Here is a 24,035-nt window from a genome sequence, read left to right on the forward strand (position 1 = left end):
TGCTGGTAACTTGTTTGATTATTTTAAACACATGATAAAATAAATATCAACTGCAGGACTCCCCGGCGGGGCAGGCTACACCCACAAAACGCCCTCTGCATCCTCTGGCCTGGACCCCACAGCCTCTACCACTGGGGGCGCTGCAGAGAGAAAGGGAGGCCTGGAGGGATAGGGACACGGGCCCATGGCCTGAAGGAGTCCCAACCCAGAAGAGATACAGTCCTCATGTCTTCAGGGCCCTGGGAGATGAGAAGCAAAGCCAGATCTGCCCCCACCATCTGAGAGAAAGGCCTGTCAGTCACCACCATGCTGTGTGCTCTGGGCAAGTGTCCTGTCCTCTCTGGGCATGAGGATGGTTTTCATCCACACCAGAACAGTCCTGGGCAATCGGCTAGAGGTGGGTTTCGGCTTCTGACAGAGATGTGGGTCTCTTCCCAGGCAGACTTAACCCTGTTACCCATGGACCCAAACCAGGTTCATGTCTCCTGAACTTGAACCTGAAACTAAAGCATTTCCTAGACCATCTGCACGCTGTCTGCCTGCCCTGTCTCCACACACAAGGAGGTGCTCAAGGTGTCATCCACTGTGGGAACCACCCCAGCAGGTGTCAGATCCGATGCCCCCCAATTCACAGGGGGAGGTCCCAGCCCACAGAGACCCCATCGGGACAAGACCCAGACTGAGCGGGTTCGTAAGTAAGGGAGGCCTGTGCTTTTAAACCTTCTTCGGCCCTTCTGTGAAGGCAGAGTCACCAACATCCACCGTCCCTCCTTGATTTCAGAACTGAGAATGTGCCCTCAGCTGGGGCTGCCTCTCCCCAGCCTTGTTCCCCATGGAGGCCAGCCGGAGCGATGTCCTGCCGCAGGACGACAGGGCAGGCACTGCCCTCTGTCGGTTCCACCCGTGGCTGGGACAGGAGGAAGGCGGTCACAAACCCAGTCAGGCCACTCAGATGGGGTGACCCTCGAGGACAGAGCTAGTCAGAGCATGACCCAGGGAGTCTCGGGCCTCCCCCCATCCAAGACCTACTAGGTCAGACCCCTGGGGCCATGTGGACTTCTCAGGATCCTGTGGTCCCAGGCCCACAGGTGACCCTGTTGCACACTGAAGTTTGCAGAGGCCTGCTCCAGGGAGTGGCGGGGCCGCGGCCAGCCCGTGTGCCCACCTGGGCTGCACGCACACCTGGCACGTGATGTGGGCAGACGCAGCTGTTTCAGCTTTGCAGCTGGTCGTCATGGCAGCCACACCTGCTCCCCGCTCACCAGCACAGCGAGGTTTGGCCCTGGAACACCTCCCCCGCTCCGGGCCCACTCAGGTGTGCGGGGCCCACGACAGGGGGGACTCACCTTCACAGGACACGCCGTCCGCCATGATGGCATAGCCGGGGAAGCAGGAGCACATGGCGGTGTCCCCGACCACGCTGCACACCTGCTTGCAGGGCCCGTTGTCTGCGAGGAAACCGCACAGACGTCAGAGACCACGCGGCTCCGGCCTACAGGGCACCCCACTCCTGCCCCTTTCACGAGGTCACCCCTTCAACCCGCTCACACACCGGCTGGTGTCTGGGACCTCCCCCAACACACCCCTCCCTCAAGTAACAGGGATGCGGGTGAGGAGGAGGCAGGAGGACGGAGGGGAGGAGAGGAAGGGTGCAAAGAACGCCCGCGCGTATCTGAACGCAGCCTCCGTGATGCCTGGGCGAGCAAGGATTGTACTCTCTCAGTTTTACAGAAAGCGAGGCTGAAAGTGGCTGATGGGCCATCCTGGGGTCTCCCACGCCTGCCCCAGGCTGCACCCCCCATTCTCACCTCTCACAGCTCCTCACCCAACCTCCGACGGCGAGGCCAACCGACCCCCCGAGCCCGAGAAGCAGCACGCCCCGGTGGGGCCACCCCGCACACGTCCAGCCCTGAGGGCTCCCCGCCTGCCCACGGTCAGCTTACCTTTGCAGGTGTTGGGCTGCGGCACGGGCAGCGCGATGGTGTTGGGGACCACCTGGGAGGATTCGGGCCTCAGCGCTGACTCCTCGGCGGCCTCCGGCTTGGGGCGGTCACCGTCTGTCACGGACAGAGCAGACAGGAGGGGGGTCTCGCGTCTTCAGGCAGCCTCGGGCCCTAACAGGCACCATGCCGGGCTCTCGAGGTCCTCCACCCCACGGGAGAGGAAACTGAGGTTCAGGGAGGGACGCAGCTCAGGCCAGATCCGTCTCACAGCTAATCGGGGCAGGGAGGGTGGAGGAGGACCTGTCTGTGGCCTCAAATGAATCTACCCCGGGAAGCTGGCAGGGGGAGAGTCCTCCCAGACCAGGTGCCGGAGCCTGACCGCCACGGGCCCGGTACTGGGGACGCGGCTAGGTAGGCGAGGGCCTCCGCGGCCCAGGTCCTGGCCCTGCACTTGAATCCAGGGTGGGCCGCTGGGGCTGCCCTGCAGATGGAGCCCCAGGAGGGAGCCCGTCTGCCTGGCCTCACAAACCCATCGCTGGGGACCCTCGGCACCGGTGGGTTCCACAGTGTGGGGTGGCGGGAAGCGAAGTCCCCCACGGTCCCCACCCGAGGAACACCACGCTCTGCGGTCAAGATCAGCCCCGCCCCAGCACCTGCCCCGACCGTCCGGGCCCTCACCTGGGCGGCAGGTACGGCCATCGTCCTGCAGCGAGAAGCCAGGAAAGCAGGCACAGTGGTAGGAGCCCACGGTGTTGATGCACAGGTGTTGGCACAGCTCCCCCGGGAGGAGCAGGCACTCATCCTGGTCGTCACCGGGCAGGCTGTTGGGCAGCTCAGTCTCCGTGCCCAGTGACAGGGCCTCCCGGCTCGTCAACTCTGCCTCTGAAACTGGGGCAGGGGTCCATGCTCATGATGAGATCCAGGCTGGCCCTAGCAAGTGGTTGGGACCACAGGCCCTCAGGAAACCAGACCAAGTCTTCACCAGAACCTTCTGTGTGCTCAGCTGAGACAGCACGATGAAGGACGGATGGGTGGGTGGGTGGGTGGATGGGTGGATGGGTGGATGGGTGGACGGATGGGTGATGGATGAATGGAGGGGTGGGTGGATGGGTAGATGGATGGGTAAGTGGATGGGTGGGTAGATGGAAGGAAGAATAGATGGGTGGATGGTGGATGGATGGAGGGTGGACAGAGAGGTGGATAGAGGGGTGGGTGGACGGAGGGGTGGATAGAGGGGCGTGCGTGGGTAGGCGGATGGATGGACGGGACGGAGGGGTGGGGGGGTGGATGGAGGGGTGGGTGTGGAGGTGGATGGAGGGGTGGACGGATGTGTGAATAGATGGATGAGAGGATGGGGGAATGAGTGGTGCAGTGATGGACCAGAGGATGGGAGGGGGATGTGTGAAATGGATGGGTGGATGGGGAGGAAGAAGTATGGATGTGTAGGTGAACAAGGAAACAGGGGGGTGGGTGGGTGGAGAGTGGAGGGAGATGGGTGGTACTAGTTGGGCAGAGTGGATGATAAGTAGAAAACTGAATGAGACCACCATCTCGAAAATAACAGGAGCCCATCATGGGAGGCCACAGAAGAACTCTGTCCAGAGCGGAACTTGTGCCTTGAACCACAGATGAAGGTGACCAAGGTCCCCACAGAAGGCCAGAGGACACCCAGCCTTGCCTAGAAGCCCCAGCAGTTCTCCCCCGTCGCCCAGCTGGCCCATATGCCTGGCCTGGGGAGCAGCACGCACCTCTCCGTGGTACAGCCTCAGGCTCCGGAGGCTGGCGGACCTCGGGCACGATGAGGGGATCTTCGCCCTCACAGCAGGAGAGCATGACGTGGTTGCAGGGGTAGCCGAGGTTGGGGTTGGACTCACACGACTGGCCCTCGGCCCGCACGCGGAGCCCCAGGCCGCAGCAGTCACAGCATTGCTGGAGAGAGAAGTGCCGTCACTGCCCAGCCCGGCCGCTCAGGGCCTTCCGCGTGGCCTGTGAGCCTGTGGGACTCACTCTGGACCCCCAGGCTCTGGGGAGGGGCTGATAAATGGGAGCGAATTCACCCTCGTCTCCACATTGTGCCCGGGATGTGCTCTCTGGGGGCAAAGGTGTCATCTGTCCCCATTTCCCATGTCTGGCTCAGCTAGTGCAAGTTTTTTGCAATAATTCATAAATGGCCTCTTACGAAAAGAACTACAAGTTAACCCACAGCCACACCAACTAACTGCTCCCATGTTTACCAGCAGACTGCAAATCTATTCAGGCTACCTAAAAGGCAGCACTTCCCTTAAAGTTACAGATAAGAGACACTGGGTGAAGCTTTCAGGAGAGCTTTTAACTGGGGCTGACTCAACTTGAAAGTACATCTTTTTTGCTCTCCCCCTTCCTCCTTTTTGGAACAGATGTGATGGCTGGAGCTCTAGCAGCTATTTTGGGTCATGAGGTGACCTTAAAGATGGAAACTACAAGCTAAAGATGATCGAGCAGAAATATAGAAGCCTGGGTGCCTGAAGATATCACACAGATTCACCCCTGTCCCAGACTGCATGCCTCCAAAAATAAAGTCTTTGATTCGTTTAAACTACTGTGGTAGACTGATTACAATAACAGCCCCAGTTGTTCACTCTTCACTGTGTCCTCTGTCTTTGCAGTCTGATAGTACAGTTCCTCCTGTCGAAAGACAGGGTGCATTTCCCAACCTCTTGACTGTGCCTCATGACTTGCTTCGGCCAACAGGAGGAGACAGAAGTGACAGTGTGCCTCTTCTGAGCCCAGGCCTCAAAAGGCCTTGCACACATCTATTCCCCATGTTGGAATCCTGCTCAGCCACTACCTAAACAAGCCCAGGCTAGCCTGCTGGAGGTTGAGACCACATGGAACAGGGAAGTGTCATCCCAGCTACGGCCATCCTAGACCTAGTGCCAGCAGAACCATTAGCTGGTGGCAGCCAAGGTCAGCTGGGCATGGCCCAGGTCAGCACAACTACCCCGACTCATGACCTGAGCCGGTCATCAGCTACTAGGTTTGGGATGGTCTGTTACACAGCAGTAGCTCACTGATACTCCAGACTACATCTCCCAGTGGTGAACATATCCACTTAGTGAACATATCCACATACTTGGTAAACAGTCTGCATTACCTCTGATCCTCACAACCACCCCGAAAGACATGAACTATTACCCCCATTTTATAGATGGAGAAGCTGACGATGAGGAAAAAGGACGGGTCCAGGGTCAAACATATAAACACAAATGGAATTCTAAACTCGCCGGTCACCAAGGTCTTTTCACTAATATCAGTTGTTTTTAGGAAAAATTGACCCCAATGAGACAAAATTCGATGTCAAAATCCTCTGCCAAATGATGCCCTCCTCCAGAGGTCCCTCAACCGTCATCCAGGCTTGTGGTTTCTTCAACTCCGTCCCTTTCTCTCCCCCAAACACAACATCCTTCTGTGATACTTCCTGAAACTGTTCCAAGTTTGCCCTCATCCTCTACAGCACAGACAGCCAGCTGTTAGCCCCCAAAGTCCGTTTTCCCTCCTTCCAGATCTGCAGTGGGCACACAACCCCTCCAGAATAAGGACTAAATTTCCCAGCCTTCCTTGCAGCTAGGCAGCCACCAGACTAAGTTCTAGCCAATGTGATGTAAGTGGACGTACCGTCTGTCCTCTAGAGAGGGGCTTTCTTACACCCACGTTCGCAGCAGCAATATTCACAGTAGCCAAGAGGAAGAATCAACCCACGTGCCCATTGACAGATGACGGATAAACAAAATGTGGTCTCTCCATACACAGAATATCACTCAGCCTTACAAGGAAGGAAGTTCTGCCACATGCAACAACATCGATGAACCTTGGGGACATTACACTCAGTTGAAATGCCAGTTACAAAAAGACCAAAGAAAAAGAAAGCCCCGTGAGGAAAGGGAGTTTTGTGTTATTCATTTCTGCATTCTTAATGCCTAAAACAGGGCCACCACAGACTGGTCTTCAAACACTATTTCCCGAATGAACTGGTCCATATGGTAACTGGTGATGTTTTCTATGCAGATGCAGAGCTCCCCTGCCTCCAGGCGTGAGCATCCTCCCCTCAGAGGAGCCCCACAGGGTGGCCCACCCGCTCGGCCCTCAAGAACCTTCAGGCTCAGCCCACACACGCCCCAGGGCAGGCTTGCCTTGTACAGGGAGACACCGCAGGTGTCGCTGTCCTCATCCCCGCACGCCGCACCCTCCTTGGCCCCCATGACGCCGGCCATGCAGCTCTTCTCCTTCAAGTAGGACACACAGCAGTGCTTCTGGGCCGTCCTGCAACAGAGGTGTGCCTCAGCCCCACCAAGTGCCCCATCCTCCCAGGGACCCCGCCAGGAGGGACCGCAGTCCCTGTTTCACACAGGAGGCTGCAGTTCAGGGAAGAGAAGCCCCCGCCAAGGCCCACCACCGGTGGGGCCCCTGCTGGCGCCAGGGCATCGGCAAGCCCAGCACATCCTCAACCAAGTGACATGGGTTTTGTTCTCAGCTTAACTAAGATGACTCAGGCCTGGGTCCCACTGGGCTCTGTGTCCCTGACCAGATGAGGGAGGGGGTCAGTACTCCAAGCCCCCCAACAGGGCTGAGAAGGAAACGGAGACCCAATCTCAGGAAGGGCTGCGTGGTCGGCCTGGGACCGCCAGGGTCCCTGGTCATGCCTCCAATAACTGTAGGGCTGCCCCGGGCAGAGACAGCTGATGGACCAGCACACAAAACAGGGAGATGAAAAGGTGGGCTTCAGTCCCACCTGAGGAAGGGGTTCGGCCTCACTTGAGGAAGGGCGTGTCCCAGCAAGGGCCATCTGGTGATGGAACTGGCTGGCTATGAAGCAGTGAGTCTCCCGTCACAAGAGGGATACAAGCACGCACTACTTCAAACCTCCTGAATGCTGCATGCTCTAACTCCTAGGCAGCCCAAACTGGTGGGATGACCAAAGGGAAAGAAAAGGGACAAGGCTAGAATTTAAATGTTTCTAACGGAGGCATTGTGAGCGGGACAATAGGAGACATGGAGTCTAATCCTGGCCAAGCTCCCAACGAGCTGTGTGGCTTTGGGTGAATCACATCACCTCTCTGAACCTTATGTTCCTTATCTGGAAAGAGGAGTAGGCTGGACAAGATGGCATCCCTGGAATAAAGAAGGAGTGAATGGCTGAGCAGGATGTCACCCGGGCCTGGCACAAGGAGGGCGTGGGTATAACTGCTTCCTTTGCTGAGCACACTGCTGTCAGAAGAAGCAGTCGGCGCACACAGCAGAGCACGGGGCGAGGCCGGCCTTCCTGAGACCCCAGGGTAGCAAAGTGGGGAAAGAAAGAGGGCTGACGGGCTTCCCTGGTGGCGCAGTGGTTGAGAGTCTGCCTGCCGATGCAGGGGACACGGGTTCGTGCCCCGATACAGAAGGGTCCCACATGCCGCAGAGCGGCTGGCCCGTGAGCCATGGCCGCTGAGCCTGCGCGTCCGGAGCCTGTGCTCCGCAACGGGAGAGGCCACAACAGTGAGAGGCCCGCGTACCGCAAAAAAAAAAAAAAAGAAAGAGGGCTGACGGCCCCGGCTCAAGGCTGAGGTAGGAAATTCCAGTGGGCTGAGCACCGCCCAGCAGCAACGCAGCACCTGGTAAGAGAAGCACCTGGCCGTCCCCAGGTGACAGCGGTCCCAACTTGTGCTCTTCCGACCGTGTTCACCAGGCCGGCGACGAGTCTGTACAGTTAGTTCACTCTTGGGGCAAGTCTCGGGCTCCCCACACCCGGAGAGAGCCCGGCCAGCCAGCCAGGCAGCCACATCCAGCCACCTGCGGGCACCTGGACGCAGGTGGAGTGGTGCTCACCGGGCAGTGCGGGGCCCGGGGCGGGGAGGAGGACACAGGGACATGGAGCCAGCGCCCACCCTACCTGCACACATCGCTCTCAGCACCGCTCTCGGGGATGTCCAGGCACTCGTCGTTGTCAATGGCCCACTGCTGCCCTGCCGCACAGCACGTCTCGATCAGGTCCTTCGTGGACACTGTGGGTGGTAACACAGGCAGAGTCACCAGCTGGAGGAGGTGCAGGGTTCCCAGGTGTCTAGGCCCAGCGGGTGTAGTACATGCTGCTGCTGCTGGGCCAGATCTCCATGCATTACTGGGCTGGGAACTCACTCACCCGCTGCCTGCGCCTGTTGCCACCAGCAGCTCACAAGCACAGGCTTCTCTGCAGAGCTGCCTGGGAGGGTGAGTCCACCCAGGGGGAGAGGGCCGGGAGGAGGATGGCCAATCACTGAGTAGTGGGGCTTCAAGGGCCAAGCCCGTCTCCAAAGCGACAGCCCTGTGCGGCCACGCCTGCTACAGAGCTCTCCATGGGGCCAGGACCATCACCAGCTCCTTCCCTGCCCCCGCCCTGGGCAGTTTCTCCAAATGAACCACGTGCACAAGATCCCCCAGCTCAGGCTCTGCTTCCAAGGGACCAGATGAGACACCAAGACAGGACAAGACATAAGAAATAGCAACAGCGTGGAGGAAAGCTCCTGGGGAAAATATCTGTGACCGGGGAGGGCAGGAGTCGGGGGTTGGGAGAATGTCTTAAAACTCAAAGGAACAGACCACAGGCTAAAAACTGGATGAATTTTCCTACCTCAAAATTAAAATTCTCTGTATAACAAAGAACTCTGTGGAGAAATATAACAGACTGCTGACAGGTTAAGAGATGTTTTTGGAATGTTCTAAAACTGACAAAGAATTGCTATTGAGAAATACAGTAACCTTCTGAAAATTAACATGAAAAAAACCAGCCCCAAAGTAAAATACCTATGAAACCGGAAAAATGAGAAAGAGTGATAAATGCCAGGCACAGGTGCGAACCCTCATGCCCTGCCTGGGGTGTGGGAGTGGCGACTAGAGCAGCCAGTCTGGAGGGAGACCCAGCACCTCTTACACAATTAAACACAGGCATCATCCAGGACCCAGTCGTTCTGCTCCGGGGAGTGTACTGCAGGGAAGTTGTTACCCGGACCCATATGTAACCAGTACAAGCTCACTTCAGTGTGATTTATGGAATTGGGTTGGAGGGAGCCTGGATTGTCCATCACTGGAGGAGTATGAATAGAACATGGGGACATCCTCCACGGAGGACTCCTCAGATGTCAGAAATGGCAGGCGAGAAGTACACACAGCATCATGAAGCTGGACACATGTACACACAGCAACACAGAGCAGCAAAGGACAGAACGCTGCGGGGAAACAGGAAAAAGCCAAGTGAGATCCATTGTATGAATTGAAAAGATTGCGTGCAAAATTACAGTACACATTTGCATAAACACATAAAAGCAAAAAAAAAAAAAAAAAAAAAAAAAGAAACCCACACGGATTGAAGAGAACGGTTGCCCAGGTAGGCAGAGGGAGAAATGGCAATGGGGAAAGGGAATAAAAGGGAATAAATACATCAATTAAAAAAAAGAGAGTCTTGCTAAGATGATAAGGAACCAGGAAATAAGGAATGCAATTAATGCAGCCATTTGCCTCCGAGGTCTGAAAATAAACGACATTCAAAGATGAAGCCCATCTCGGACACCTACATACGTGCTGAGGGCACCAGGGTGTCACAGGGTAACTCTGAACCTGGGTCCACACCTTAGTACTACCATGTATAGCCATTTCTCCTCCCTAGAGACTCAGCGTCCTGCTCTGTTATGAGGACCTACAGCTGCACAGCTGCTGAAGCCTACAAGGATCTCTAAGTGTCCTTGAGCAGTTCACATAAGCTGGCAGGGCTGAGGAAGAAATGCACCAAGAAATGTCAGCAGCCTGCAAGATTCTAGGAACAGAAAGAGCTCACTAAGAATCATCCTCTTCGCTGGCTTAGTGGGCATTTCAAGTCATTGAGCTCTTATGAGTTTCAATTTTCCTTCTGAAAACCAGGGAAATAAGCTTCAGTATCAACCTGAGGGCTGTTCTCAGGCACCAGGAGGAAAACAAAAAATTCTTGATAACCAGTGTCTACCAGAAACAAGTAGCAACATCACACCCAGTGGTGAAACTTTAGACACACACCACACTGAAGTGAGAAATATGACAAAAGTACCTACTGACACTACTGTTTAACAGTGTCCTAGAGACGCCAGCAGATGCAATAAAGCAAGAAAAAAAGCAGCAGGAGTATTAGAAAAGAAGAGACGACAGTCATTATTTGCAGATGTTACGAGTTCATCTTTCTAGAAAATCCAAAGGAATCAATATTAACACCGTACTTAAATAAATACTAATTTATTATTATTATTATCATCTGGTGGCCAAAAACAAAATCAACATACACAAATTAGTGGCTGTCCTATACACCAGCAACAATTAAATAGAAAAGGTAAGACAAAAAAATCCCACTGAAAAAAGAAATAAACCTGGAAATCAATCTATGTAAACACACTAAATCTACATGAAGAAAAAAAATTGTCTCATAGATATATAACAGTTTACTTTGTTAGAAATATATACCATGTGTCTAGATGAGAAGATTCAATACCGTAAAGATGTCAATTTTCCTTTATTTAACCTACAACTTAGGTGGAATCCCAGAGTCCCAAAATAATTCGTCATGAAATCTGTCAAGTTGATTCTAAAATTCATCCCAACTAGGAAATGTCTAAAAATACCTGAGAAAATTTCCAAAAAGAAAAGAAGAGAGCACACTTTAAAGTTTTAATAATTAAAAAGATAAGGAGATCAACGGAACAGAATAAAATTCAGAAACAGGATGACGTGCATATGGGAATTTCGTATATAATAAAAGTGGCATTCACACTCAATGGGGAAAGGGTTGACTATCTGATGATGGGCTCTACCACACATCGCACACAAAAATAATTCCAAATCTATAAAGTCAATACTAGAAGAAAACCAAGGAAAATAATTTTAGGATAAAGAGGGACTTCTTCAGAAATAAATTCCACCAAAGAATGATGTTGTACTCTTGTCTCACACCATATACAAATATCAACTCAAAATGAATTACTGAAACCATACAACTCCTAGAAGAAATCATAGGGGGAAAGATCCTTAACACTGGTCTTCACAACAAATTTTTGGTAATGATACCAAAAACACAAGCAATGAAAGCAAAAATCAACAGGTGGGACTACATCAAACTTAAAGGCTTCCGTACGGCAAAAGAAACAATAAAATTAAACGACAGTTTACGGAATGGGAGAAAATATTTTCAAACCATGTATCTGATAAGGGGGTTAACATACAAAGTATATAAGGAACACGTAAAACTCAATAGCAAAAAAAAAATATATATATATACATATATATATATATATATATATATATATACATATATACATAAATGGGCAAAGGACCAAAAGAGACATTTTTCCAAAGACATAAATGGCCAACAGGTATGTGAAAAGGTGCTCAGCATCACTGATCATCAGAGAAATGTAAATCAAAACCACAAAGAGATGTCACCTCACACCTGTTAGAATGGCTACTATCAAAAAGACGAGAGACAGTAAGCGTTGGTGAAGATGTAGAAAAAAGGGAACCCTTGTGCACTGCTGATGGGAATGTAAATTGGTGCAGCCACTATAGAAAACACTATGGAGGCTCCTCAAAAAAATTAAAACTAGAACTATCATACGATCCAGCAATCCCACTTCTGGGTATTTATCTGAAGAAAATGAAAACACTATCTTAAAAAGATATCTGCACCCCCATGTTCATCCAATTATTCACAATAGCCAATAGCCAAGACATGGAAACAACCTAAGTATCCATCAATGGATGAACGGATAAGGAAAACGTGGTGTACACACACACACACACACACACACACACACACAATGGAATGTTATTCAGCCATAAAAAGGAAGGAAATCTTGCCTTTTGCAACAACATGGATGGACCTTGAGGTCATTATGCTAAGTGAAATAACTCAGACAGAGAAAGACAAATTCTGTAATATCACTTATATGTGAAATCTAAAAAAGCCAAACTCATAGAAACAGAGTAGAATGTTTGCCAAGAACTGGGGGAGAGCAGGTTGGAGGAATGGACAGATGTTGGTCAAAGGGCACACACTTGCAGTCACAAGACGAGTTAAGTTCCGGGACCTAATGCACCGCACAGTGCTTATAGCTAACAACTCGAGAGTTCCAACGAGAGTAGGTCTTAAATGCTCTCACCACAAACAAGAACAAGAGAAAATGGTAACTGTGTGGGGTGACAGGTGTGTGAACTAACTTTTATTGTAATAATCATTTCGCTACACATGTGCATATCAAAGCATCACACTGTACACCTTAAACTTACACGATACTACAGGTCAATTACATCGCAGTAAAGCTGGGGGAAGAAAGAAATGAAATCCACAAGCAAAAAGGAAAACCTTAATACAACCGACTGGATAGAAGTCTGAAGTACCTGTATGGCAAAAGACAGCCCCAGTCTGATCACATCGCTCACCTTCCAGTGTCCACACGGCATTTATCACTATGTGAAACCCTCGCGTTTATCTACGAGCTGACTTTCACATTTGTCTGTTTCTTCCCCTACAACGTCAGAGTTGCGACTTGAGTCTCTGTGGCCCAAGAGTGACGCCACCATTCCACGCTTAATCCTCTCTCATCACACTCCGTGCACATGGGGGTCTCACCTTGTTTGAATACCTCTGGTGGGGGGGCTCTCGCTCCATTCAGGCAGCTTGTCCCTTTCTGCATAGCTCGGCTCAGAACGTCCTTTCTTTTACTGGACTGTACTTTTTCTCCCTAAGCCTTCTCCAAGATTGCCTTACAGAGATTAGGAGATTCCAACAGGCCCCTGGGTCTCAGCTAGATGACACGAGATGGGTGCCCTATCAGGGGAACAGTAACGGCTGGAATGCACCGGTGCTCGCCACGAGCCAGGCGTGAGTCCAGGCACTTTCATCCCCACAGGTATTACGGTGAGTACCGCTGCTAGGCTCACTCTAGATCAGGCGGGGAGTTAGAAGTCCCAAGCCTTAATTTCTCCTCTCCGGCCTCAGCTTCCTGTCTGTGCGTGGGCAGCTTGATGCGGCCGATCCTGGCAGCCCTCTCTGAGAATCTAAGCACCAGCCTGAGGAGGCTCTACTTCCCTGTGGACTGAATGGGGCTCCCTTCCTGCCCCTCCCGAGCAGATGCAGGTTTCAGCCTGCGCTTGGCGGCCTGCCCTCCATTCTCTCCTGGCCTTTCCCATCCTGGTTTCCCCTCTTTCCAAACAAAGGAACTCAGGGGCGTGACCCCTTATGCTGGGGAGGCCACCCACTTGGAGCGGGAGGGGGAATCAACACAGGGGCCAAGCGCGGCGCTGCCCAGCACCGTCCAAGGAGTGCGAGAGGGGGCCGGGCAAAGCCCACAAGGTGTGTACCCCTGCTGCTCGTCCAGAGGCCCACCCCTAGGCCCCCTCCCTGACCACCCCCTCCGAGGCCCCAGCCTCTGTCTCTCTCTAACCCCTCAGAGTTTGAGCCCCAGGGCCTCTTCTCCCGTCCACGCCCCAGCCTGGCTGACCTCACCTGGGCGCCCTCCTTCATGTCCGTCTCCTGCAAACACACAGCTGGCTAAGCGACCATCACCGGGCATCCCCGGCAATCCCACGGCCTGAATCTGTTCAGCAACCTATTTCCCCCAGACCACCTCTCCCCTGGTCTTCCCTGTGCCAACCTCAGGACCCTCCTGGGCCCGTTCCTTCCTCCTCACCTCCCTCCTCCCAACCGTCACCTGCAGGGCCACCTCCAAAGTCACCCCTGTCACCACCTTGCCCCTCACTCTGCCACCATCTCTTGGGCCAGAGAGGTACCCTGATCCCCTGTGTCCTCCTCTGGTCCATCTTCCAGATGGCGTCAGAATGACCATTCACAAGTATGAATCAGACTGTGTCTCTCCACGGCCTACAGCCCCCCAGAGTCCCCCCTTTCTTTACCAAGACCTACCTGGTATGGCCCTGCGACCTCCCCACCGCGTCTCCTTTCTCACTCACTCTCTCCACTTGAACCCCTCAGGCTCTTCCTGCCCCGGGGCCTTTGCACGCACTGTACTTTCTGCCTGGAATCCTCTGCCCTTTCCCTGAGCCCTGCCCGACCCCCACTCTCTACAGGGCTACCCTTGTTTGGGGCTCTCATCTCCTCAGGCAGGATGTCCCTGACTTTTGAATCTAAACTAACCTGCACCCCAACCCTCGTTGCAGCACCCTACTTAGTTTTGCTCATAATGCCCTGGCCTTCGCCAGCTCAGAGTCATCTCGGGGATCCCTGTGGCCCACGGACCCCACTGGAAGGCCACTGCTCTGCAGGATAAAGCACCCCTGCCTGGAGCGACAATCGGGGCCCTCACAGCACAGCCCAGACTCACGTCTCAGCACTTATTCCACCAGCTAGCAGGCTTCTCTATGCACCGTATCTTTGCACATGTCGCGCCAAGCTGGGAACGCCCTTCCTCTACCCTGCCTAACTACCCAGCCTTAACAAGCCAGCCTGCACACCACTCCCTGCCTCTCCATCCTCTGTGGTCCCGCCAGCATCCACCTCCGTCCCGGGCAGAACAAACAGCCCCTCCTCCAGCCTCATTCACAGCAGCACTTGGTACATATACCACATCACTGCCAGGGACATGCCAGCCTCAGACAGCAGAGGGACAGGGTCTCAGGGGCCAAGAACGGTTCGCAGTCATTTCAGGGTTCCCAGTGCCCAGCACAGACCTAGTACTTGATAAAACCTGGGGCTGGGTGGAGCACACCCCAGGCCCGTGGTGTATACCATCTCATGCAAAGCTCACGTTGACAACGTGAAATCGGTCAATTACCTTGATCTCCCAGATATATGAATAGCGATCTAAGGGTTTAAGATACACAGCCCAATGGCACAGACTTAGGAAAAGGAGGGAGAAGAACTTTACACACACACACATCACCTCCACATAGCAGTTTCTACCGAGTCTCAGAGGTGAGCCTGGGCGTGTCTGACGCATCACCGTGAGCACTGGTGTTCGGCCAGGGCACCCCTCCCTGCCTGGGAGTCACTCATCCTCAAGCCTCTGTGCCCTTACCGGTGAAATGGGCAAATCACCCCTCCCGCCCGCATTTCACAAAGTAGGGAGGGGAGAAGCCAGTGTCTGGCAAAGGATAGGAGCTCAGTAGGCAGTACCTCCCCACCCCTGGCACAAAAAGGTGTTTGGTGACTACTCTTCAGTTAATTACTTAATTACAGAGGGACAGGCTGATAAAAGGATGGACAGGACGGTAATCCCTCCAGAAGAGGCAGGAGGGGCGTCCAGCAACACCTCCCTGCTCTGCTCTGGGTTTTCATGGACTCCCCCATTTCTGTTCACTTTGCCTGCGCTCGGCCAGAGGCAGTACGGTCTTCCTTGCCTGCCGGTTAGGCATGAGCACCGTGGCCAGAGAGGTGAAGGCCACCTCCCACTGTGACAGCTGCAGGCTGGCTGGCAGGCGCTCACCAGCCTCGTGGGTGACCCGGGCCGGGATCAGCCTGGCTCCCAGGTGCATCCCCACGGGCTTCCCCTCAGGGTCAGGACACCAGGCCCCGCCAGCCAGAGAGCACGACCTTGACTCTGGCAGGAGTCCCACCTCTGACACCCCTGAGGAGCGGACGGAGGATAAATCCACTTTGGAAGATGATCTACCATCATCCAGGAAAGCGGAGACACACAAATCCAATGACGTGGTGATTTCACCCCCAGGTCCACGCCCAGGAGAAACGGACACCCGTGGTCTCCACCTGGGGACCCACAAGCAGTAGCTCCAAACTGGAAACAACCTGAGCGCCCAAGGACAGGAAAAAGGTGGATACTAGGACATGACCAGGCTGTGCAAATGGGCGTGCGGTGACCACACGGTGAATTGCGGGGACACGGCCTCAGGGGAGAAGCAGTCACAGAAGGGACACTGTGCACTGCCTTTCATGTGACGTTCAAACCCAGAGAAAAGCAAACACCTGCTGAGGTGGTAAAACTGTAAGGAAAAGGAAGGAACTCGTGCTCACGGAAGCCAGGACAGTGGTAACCAGGGAGGAGGTCAGGGCAGCCATGGCTTCTGTCCCCAGGGCTGGTACCTTGGTGGGTGCCCTTCCTTAACTGTTGAGACAGTCCCTTACGCTCTTCTAGTGACAAATACTCCATGACAAAAATATTACTGGAAAATGTAGTAGGATTAGAAAATTCTAAGACTAAAGAGGCAAACAGCCTTTTAAAAATGTGACCCAGGGCTTCCCTGGTGGCACAGTGGTTGAGAGTCCGCCTGCCGATGCAGGGGACGCGGGTTCGTGCCCCGGTCCGGGAAGATCCCACATGCCACAGAGCGGCTAGGCCCGTGAGCCATGGCCGCTGAGCCTGCGCGTCCGGAGCCTGTGCTCCGCAACGGGAGAGGCCACAACAGTGAGAAGCCTGCGTACCGCACAAAAAAAAGTGATACAAGCCAGACGCAAAAGGACAACTATTATACGACTCTACTTATATAAGGGCCCTAGAATAGGCCAATTCACAGAGACAGAAAGCAAAATAGAGGTTACCAGGGCCAGGGATGGGGGATGGGGAGTTAGTGTTTAAAGGGGACAGAGCTTCACTTTTGGGAAGATGAGAAAGTTCTGGAGATGATGGTGGTGACGGCTGTAAGACAGTGTGAACGTTCTTAACGCCACGGATTACTACACTTAAAAATAGTTAAAATGGCCAAATCTGTGTTACGTGTATTTTACCACAATAAAGAGAAAATAATGCATTGAAGTGTAAACACAAAAAAGTGACCCAGCACTTCCCCTTCTAGAAATCTAATGGCTGACAGACATGAGCACAAACATGTAAGTCACGGATCCTGGCTGCGTCCGAATTTGTGACAGCAAAGATCCAGAAACAACCAACCCCCATCGACAGGGCAGTGATGAAATGATTGGTGTTACATCCGCCCAATCTCACGCAAGTGTTAAAAAGAACGTGTTAGATCTTCACTCACTTCTGCGGAACAGTTTCCAAATACATCACAAAGAATGAAGAAGACAGGCTCAATGCTGAACAGTATGTATAACAAGTCACCGTTGGTCTTTTTTAAAGTAACACATGGACACACGTGGAGGATTTCTGGAAGGAGGTCCCAGAAACGGGTAGCAGCGGGTGTCTCAGGGAGGGACCGGGCCCTGGGGAGGGAGGGAGCAAGCTGACAGCCACTGTTTACCTCTTTTGTATCTTTTATGTGTTTTCCTTCCCGTGGGCAGGTATAACCTATTCAAGAAACATGCTGTCATAAAAAGATCCTGAGATTCCAGGGAATCTAACCTCCTTTGATCACAGGCAGTGGGTGCCCAGAACAATCCGACCTGGAGGTCACGACCCCTCTAGACAGTCCCCTCTCCCGGACATCAGAGCCCGAAAGAATGGTGGCTTCGGAAATGCTGCAAAAAACACTACACCTGCGGGGTGATGAGCGGCCACCTCCACCAGCACCCTGTTTGCACAGGATGTTTGCGGTGCCTGAGCAAACAGCCCAGGGAATGCTGCAGCTCTGATGTTCTGTACTGCGGGGGGTGGGGGGGCGGCGGCAGGGTTGTCACCCGCAGGCCCTGGTGGTGTCGGGAGTCCTTTTACAATGACTAGAAGATGGACAAACAAGAAGGATCCTGAGCGTTGCCCTCCTGCCCCGGGACCCCAGACACAACGGCTGAGAGCCAGCAGGAGCTGCTGGGCTGAGCCCACCTGCTGGGCCCACCCAACCTAGCCCCTTAGAGATGCCTTCATCCATCACCCGGGGCAGGACAGCCCCCAGCCCCCCCTGCCCTTTGCAGCACCTCCCCCAGCCTAGCTTCCTCGTAGGGGTGTTGACTGGCTCCCTCCCCGCCCCCCCCCCTCCCCGCCCAAGTCAGCACCCCGCCCACCTGCTCACCACCCCAGCCCGGCCTGGGAGGCGCTGGGCCACCCTGGCTGACTAGCTGGATCTCTGGCCTGACCGAGCCGCCTGGCGGGCCCCAACCTGCAGCCACGGCACCTTCCCTCCAGCTCTAGGAAGAGGGTCCTATCCCCACGACGGTTTTACAGGTGAGCAGGCAGCAGCCCAGATCACATGCCCCAGCCAGGGGCAGCCACATGACCAGATATCAAAAATGACTGGAGGATTCCAGTAAATCGAGGCAGTGTGCAAAGACAGCTTGACAACAGAACAGAACAGAGAGGCCAGAAAAGACCTACTCGTCTGCCCTTGGTTCCTGACTAAGGTAACAGTGCAGTGGGGGAAGAAGGTCTTTACCACACCCAGCACGGGGGCAATCGAACATCCACCTGAAAAAAGAATGGGCTCTGACTCCTACTCACACCGTCCAGAGAAAACAAATCTAAATGTGATCTAATGCGAAAGGTGAAACAAGTTAAAATATCTAGACTGTAACACAGGAAAATATCTTCATGACTCTGGGGTAGACAAAGATTTCTTGAAAAGGACACAAAATACAATAACAGAAAAGTAAAGATCAGTAAATTGTATTTCCTTAAACCTAGGAATCTGCGTTCCTCAGAAGACAGCATGTGCAAGGTGCTCATCGAAAATGTCCTCACGAGAGTGGAAAGAAACGTCAGAGAGCAAGATAAGGCACTTGTGATCCAACAAAAGACCATCATCAGAATCTATCAAGAACTCCTAGAAATCGGCAAGACTTAGAAACGGGTAAGAACAACAGAATTCCAACAGTAACATGAGAGTGTGTTCAACGTAGTAAGTTATGAGGGAATGAAAATTAAAACCACAATGAGATCCCACTGCACAACCATCAGGTTGGCGACAATGAAAAAGAGACCACATCCAGTGTCGGCAAAGACTTTCACTCATGGCTGGCGGGGACGGAAATTGGTGATGCTTCGGAAAACTGTCTGGCAGTGTCCGCTAAAGCTGCCAAACCCTCCAATACAGCAATTCCACTTCTGGGTAAATACCCGACAGAAATTCACAGGATGTCCACAGCCACTGTATTAATCACAGCCCCACACTGAAAACAGCCCAAACCACCATCCACACTAGGACAGATCAATAAACTATGATTTATTCCTACAATGGAAAAATGAAGAGCAACTCTTTTAAGTGAATTACTGCTACACGCAAAAGTCTGGATGAGTCTCAAACACAGGATCTTGAGCTAAGGAAGTTAAACGCAAGCAAAATCATACCATATGGTTCCCACTACACAAAATAAATTCAAGAATAGGCAGGAGTCACTGATGGTGATAAAAGTCAGCCTCGTGGTTTCCGTGAGGGGTGGGGGGCAGTGGGGGGAGGGAGAGTAGAATTGGCCGAGAAGGGACACCAGGAAGATTCTGGAGTGCTTGAGATGTTTTATATCTTGACTTGAGCGGAGCTGCCTGGAACCCACTGAGCTATTTTATGAAGAAGCGTGTGCTTTACATACATAATACTTTATAAAACTACATAATCAGATATAAAAAAAAATTTAAGGGAGGACTGTTATATTAATCTAGATGGAAAGATATTCAAGAGTATCTATAGTATACTTTAATAAATACTTTCCAGAGGAAGGAAATTCAAGAGAAAAAACAACCAAATATGAACCAAAAAAGATCTCACCACCCCTGATAAAATATTACTTTACTAAACGGGCTATACGTTACACTTTGGGGGCAAGTGGAGAATACAAATATGGCACAAGGGAACTGGTAACTGTGGCAGGTGTAGGATCACAGTATGTAGTAATACAGGAGATGTCTTTATTTCTCCGTTGCGACACACCGTGTCAAGGCTGAAATGTTTCCATCACGCACACGTGCGCACATGCCCGCGCACACGCTGTATCTCAAACCACAGAGAAAGAAGAGCAAGCACTGGACCGTTATGGGGCTGAGACTTCTTCCCTGAGCCCCCTGCCCTTAGAGGGTCTGTCCCAGCTGCCAGGTGGCGGCTGGGGTCCCAGGTGGGACTCTGGGATGCTGGTGCGCTGTGGCTGGTGAAGCCGCAGTTACGAGGGGACTCGACGGCAGGCTTTGCTCCTGTGGAGGGGCCCTGAGGCCCCACGGTGCTTGGCTTCAGGCTGGTCCCCGGGAAGCTTTGGGAGGTGGGGTGGTGAGGGTTGGATCACCCGTGCACAGGCCCTACCCTCCCTCCATGGCCTCCCAGGGAGCAGGGGGTGTGCGTCTGTCATGGGCATTTTAATGGGCTACGTCTGTTGGTATTTTCACAATCAATGAGAAAAGCCGCTTGTACACAAACAGGCTGCCCTGATGCGGAGCAGTGCCAAGACTTGCGACAAGCTCAGCTCTGTTCAAGGGGACTATGCGGCCCTGGCATCTGGGTTAGAGGATGCACCCCAGAAAGAGTCACCGGCCACATGGAACCCGCAGGCAAATGCTGAAAAACTGAATGGGACCAGCCTCATTTTCTGAGAAAATAACTTCCCCAGCACAAGGACAGAATAAAGAGATCCAAGTACTTGGACACGGGAGTGGACAGCTCAGATCCTAAGAATGAACGAGTCCCCGGGAGATCAGTCTAGAATCACACCATTGCAAGCATCCTTCTAGCACAGAGCGTGTGACTGAGGCTGGATGCCCATCAGGCGGGCCTTCACCTAAAAGGAGAGCTGTCCCTCCCTCCGCCAGGCTCACCTCCGCCGCCAGCCATGTCCACCCCCTGCTGTGCTCCCCGAGGCCTCCGCAGACCCCCAGCCCCACCCAGCACAGCCTTCCAATGTAACTCACACTTCACACAAACCAAACGTGTGGACTTCCAGAACTTCACCAAGACACTTGGGACGCATTCTGTTCCTCCTCAAAAAGAACTGCGAATTTCCTCTCTTTCATTATTAGTTGAAGAAACCACGGCCACCCCAGACTATGCTATGGCTCAAACCAGAGTGTCTGATGGCATTTCGCTTCTTGGGATAGCACTTTGTTTTATAGGTGAATCTTGTAAATGACTTAATTCTATTTATCTGTTCTTTCCAGATAGTTTAATTTAATTACCAGTGCTTCGTACATGCACACAGTGTAATAAGAGATGATGCTTAACTTTAAGGCAATTTTGGTTTTCCCGGGCCAGTATTTACTAAGAGAAATGTAAACATAACCTTATTTCCCACCTTAATGAAAGTGACTGGTTAAAAAAATACAAAAGTTGAAAATATCACATAAAAAACTGGACATCGGGCTTCCCTGGTGGCGCAGTGGTTGAGAGTCCGCCTGCCGATGCAGGGGACACGGGTTCGTGCCCCGGTCCAGGAAGATCCCACATGCCGCGGAGCGGCTGGGCCCGTGAGCCATGGCCGCTGAGCCTGCACATCCGGAACCTGTGCTCCGCAACGGGAGAGGCCACGACAGTGAGAGGCCCGCGTACCGCAAAAAAAAAAAAAAAGAAAGAAACTGGACATGTTTTTTTTCTCCTCTTAGAGGCAAACAGGAAGCAGGTCACCAGTGTGGCTTCCTGCGAAGCCCCAGGTGGTATTATTGGGCCGAGCGGTGGCAACATGGAAATCCTGCCTGGGGAACAGGCAGTGGGCACGCTGGGGTCAGGCATCAGATGAGGCGGGGGGTTGGGTGGGAGGGCTGTACTGGCCAGGGGTCTGGGGGCGGCAAGTCTGTGACCTCAGGCTCCTAGCGTTCCCAACTGGGATGCCATGCGGCCAGGTTGGGGCTCTTCTAGACCAAATTCCCAGGGACCCCACCCAGCAACTCTCCATTTCTCTTAAGCCACATGCCTGGGCCACAGCCCCAACTAGACCTTGACCAGACCTCTTCCCCTCCCCACCCCAAATATCTCCATCCTTTGTCCCACTCCCCCTGCAGCCTGCAGAGTGGCTGGTGAATATTCAAAGTGAAGCAATGAGCCCCAATCAAGGGGCCCAGGAGACCCCCCCACACTGAAGACCCTAAACTGGGTGTAAGTGGAAGCAGAGCTAGGAAGCCAGAACCCTGCTCTGCTTGCCACTGGCTGAGCCATCTCAGGCAACACCCTCGGCCTCTCTGTTCCTGCATCCGGGCTTCAGGGGCCAAGCGGTGGCGGACAAGGAATAGTGAGACCTTCCCAGGTGATCACCCACCACCCCCCGGCTGCCCACCTGCCAAGTGAGGCCAACCCAGGGTGGAAAAAACAGAAGCCTGGCCGATCGTTTTCCGCCTCCGGCCCGGACCTCTTCCTAAGGCACCTCCCCTCCCCTGGGGGTCAGCGAGTGGCTCCGACACTTCCAGGATGGGACTGACCATAAGCCGCCCTCACCCACTGACCTGGGGTCGCCCATCTCAGGAAGCATGCTGCCGCACCTGGGCCTGGGAGGTGGAGTCCTGTAGCTCCCGGTGCCTCCGCAGCCAGCAAACCTGCCGTCCCAGATTCACCTTCCACCCTGCCCACTGCTGATGGAGCCTGGCCCCCACTCAGGCATGGCCACCTCTATGTAAGGCCACAGCTCCCCTCCGGGCCTGGGGTGACAGCTCCCACTGCTGCTGTGCCCTCACCCTGCAGTCCCCTCTGTGACTCTCTCCAGGGGCTTTGAGCCTGTGCCACCTGTTTCCTGGGCTTTGACTCTGCTGGGCAGGGAGGTCTGGGGGGGGAGCACACTGGCCTGGGAGTCGGAACTTTGCGGACCCCACCCTCGGAGCTCGCTGTGAGTCTCTGCCAACCCCCTGCCCGCCCCTGGGCCTCTGCGACCCAGACGTATAACGAGAAGCAGCTGGCGCTCCGTGAGTCTAAACTGGCAGCAAACCGGTGCCCACTTCATGCTTTACTGAGGCTTTGATATATGTGAATTAGTTGCCAACATTTACAAACGGGGAGATTTTATATAAAATTCCAGATCCTAGGCTTCTTTCGGACAACTTAAAGTGATGGGCCACGCTGGGCCCCCAACTCCAGGGCGACAATTGGAGCCAGGGAGCGGCTGCAGCTGCGTCCTCGTCCCCACGACCAGCGGCTCCCCTCCACCAACTGCCTCACCGGGGGCACCTGGCTTTGCTCCCTCATCGCATCCGTCCCAGGCCTGTGCGTCACAGCAGGCACCCCCACCCCGGGCAGAAGTGTGCTGGGCAGGGAGGTCTCCACCGTTCTGGTTCCCACTGCATCCCCAGCACCGGATACAGTCTGGCCCAGAGCACGGGGCCCATGAACTGTCATGAATGAGTACTCAAGTGGGGCAGGGAGTGGGGGGCTGGAAGGGAGACAAGACAGCTTGTCTCCTTCTCTCCCCGCCCACCCCGTCAGCTTCTGGGAGCACTGGGCCCAGGCAGGCAGGCTCCCCCCAGCCAGACTGGCTCGTTCTGCTCCCCCTTCCCTCCACCATATGGACCCCAGGGAACCCCAGAATCTCAGACTCTGGGGCTGGGGGCCTGCCAGCCCTGCCCTGGGCCCTGTTTCGCCCCTCCTGGGCTGGGGACACAGGGCAGCCCCGGAGCCTCGATCTGCTGACAACAGGAAAATACCTACTCGTGCCAGGCAGCTGGGCAAACCCTGGGAGGTGCTGGGGCAAAGGCCGAGAGTCAGTGGTCGACAAACATCTGCTTCGCTGCCCTCAGTCACCTCCCTGTGCCTCAGTCACCTCAGCTCTGAAATGGGCATAATGACCGTCCCCCCGCACATGGGTGTCACGAGGCTTTAACGCACCGATCGATTCACGTCCGGGGATGCCCACAGCCACGTGATAAACGCTGCCCCTGCGAGGGTGAAGGAGGAGACCCTCCCCATCTCTGGGACGTCAGCCCCGCAGCTAGGCTGTGCCGCTGAAGGCGAGACCTCAGGAGGGGGCTGACTCCGTGGGCAGACACTGGAACAAAGGCGCAGGGCAGGGACGGAATAGTGGAGGGGCAGCACCCCCTGCACACCTGCAGGCAGATGGAGTGACCGGCGGGGTGGGAGCAGCCAGTGAGCAGTTGAACACCCTCAGCCCAACCACACGAGACCTGGCCCCTTTGCCTTTTCAACAGCGGGACAACTCCTGGCCACCAGAAAAGACCCACATCTGTTCACTTAAGCGAAAACAAGTCCATGCCCCACCACCCAGGGTGCAGGGCCCTCGGGCAGGGAAAGGAAGGGGCTCACAGTCAGAGCAGCTACTCTGAGCCAGCTGACGTCCTCTCCCTACCCCTGTCAGTAATCCTGAGGGGAGAG

The 24,035-nt window shown here is 53.9% G+C and overlaps 1 protein-coding gene across 3 annotated transcripts in view; it reads right to left on the reverse strand.

Moving 5' to 3' along the window:
- Positions 1–24,035, reverse strand: part of FBLN2 (fibulin 2) — a 74,703-nt gene that overhangs the window by 15,152 nt on the left and 35,516 nt on the right. For all 3 annotated transcript variants that reach the window (XM_029244228.1, XM_029244227.1, XM_029244229.1), the window contains 6 exons: positions 7,852–7,963; positions 6,113–6,242; positions 3,692–3,872; positions 2,622–2,831; positions 1,944–2,057; positions 1,347–1,448 (listed from right to left, as the gene is read on the reverse strand). In XM_029244228.1, the coding sequence (XP_029100061.1) occupies positions 1,347–1,448; positions 1,944–2,057; positions 2,622–2,831; positions 3,692–3,872; positions 6,113–6,242; positions 7,852–7,963 (849 nt within the window). The remainder of the gene's footprint in view (positions 1–1,346; positions 1,449–1,943; positions 2,058–2,621; positions 2,832–3,691; positions 3,873–6,112; positions 6,243–7,851; positions 7,964–24,035) is intronic.

Source organism: Monodon monoceros, unplaced genomic scaffold (assembly GCF_005190385.1).
Source record: "Monodon monoceros isolate NGI ecotype Baffin Bay Population unplaced genomic scaffold, NGI_Narwhal_1 Super_Scaffold_3, whole genome shotgun sequence".
Taxonomy (NCBI): domain Eukaryota; kingdom Metazoa; phylum Chordata; class Mammalia; order Artiodactyla; family Monodontidae; genus Monodon; species Monodon monoceros.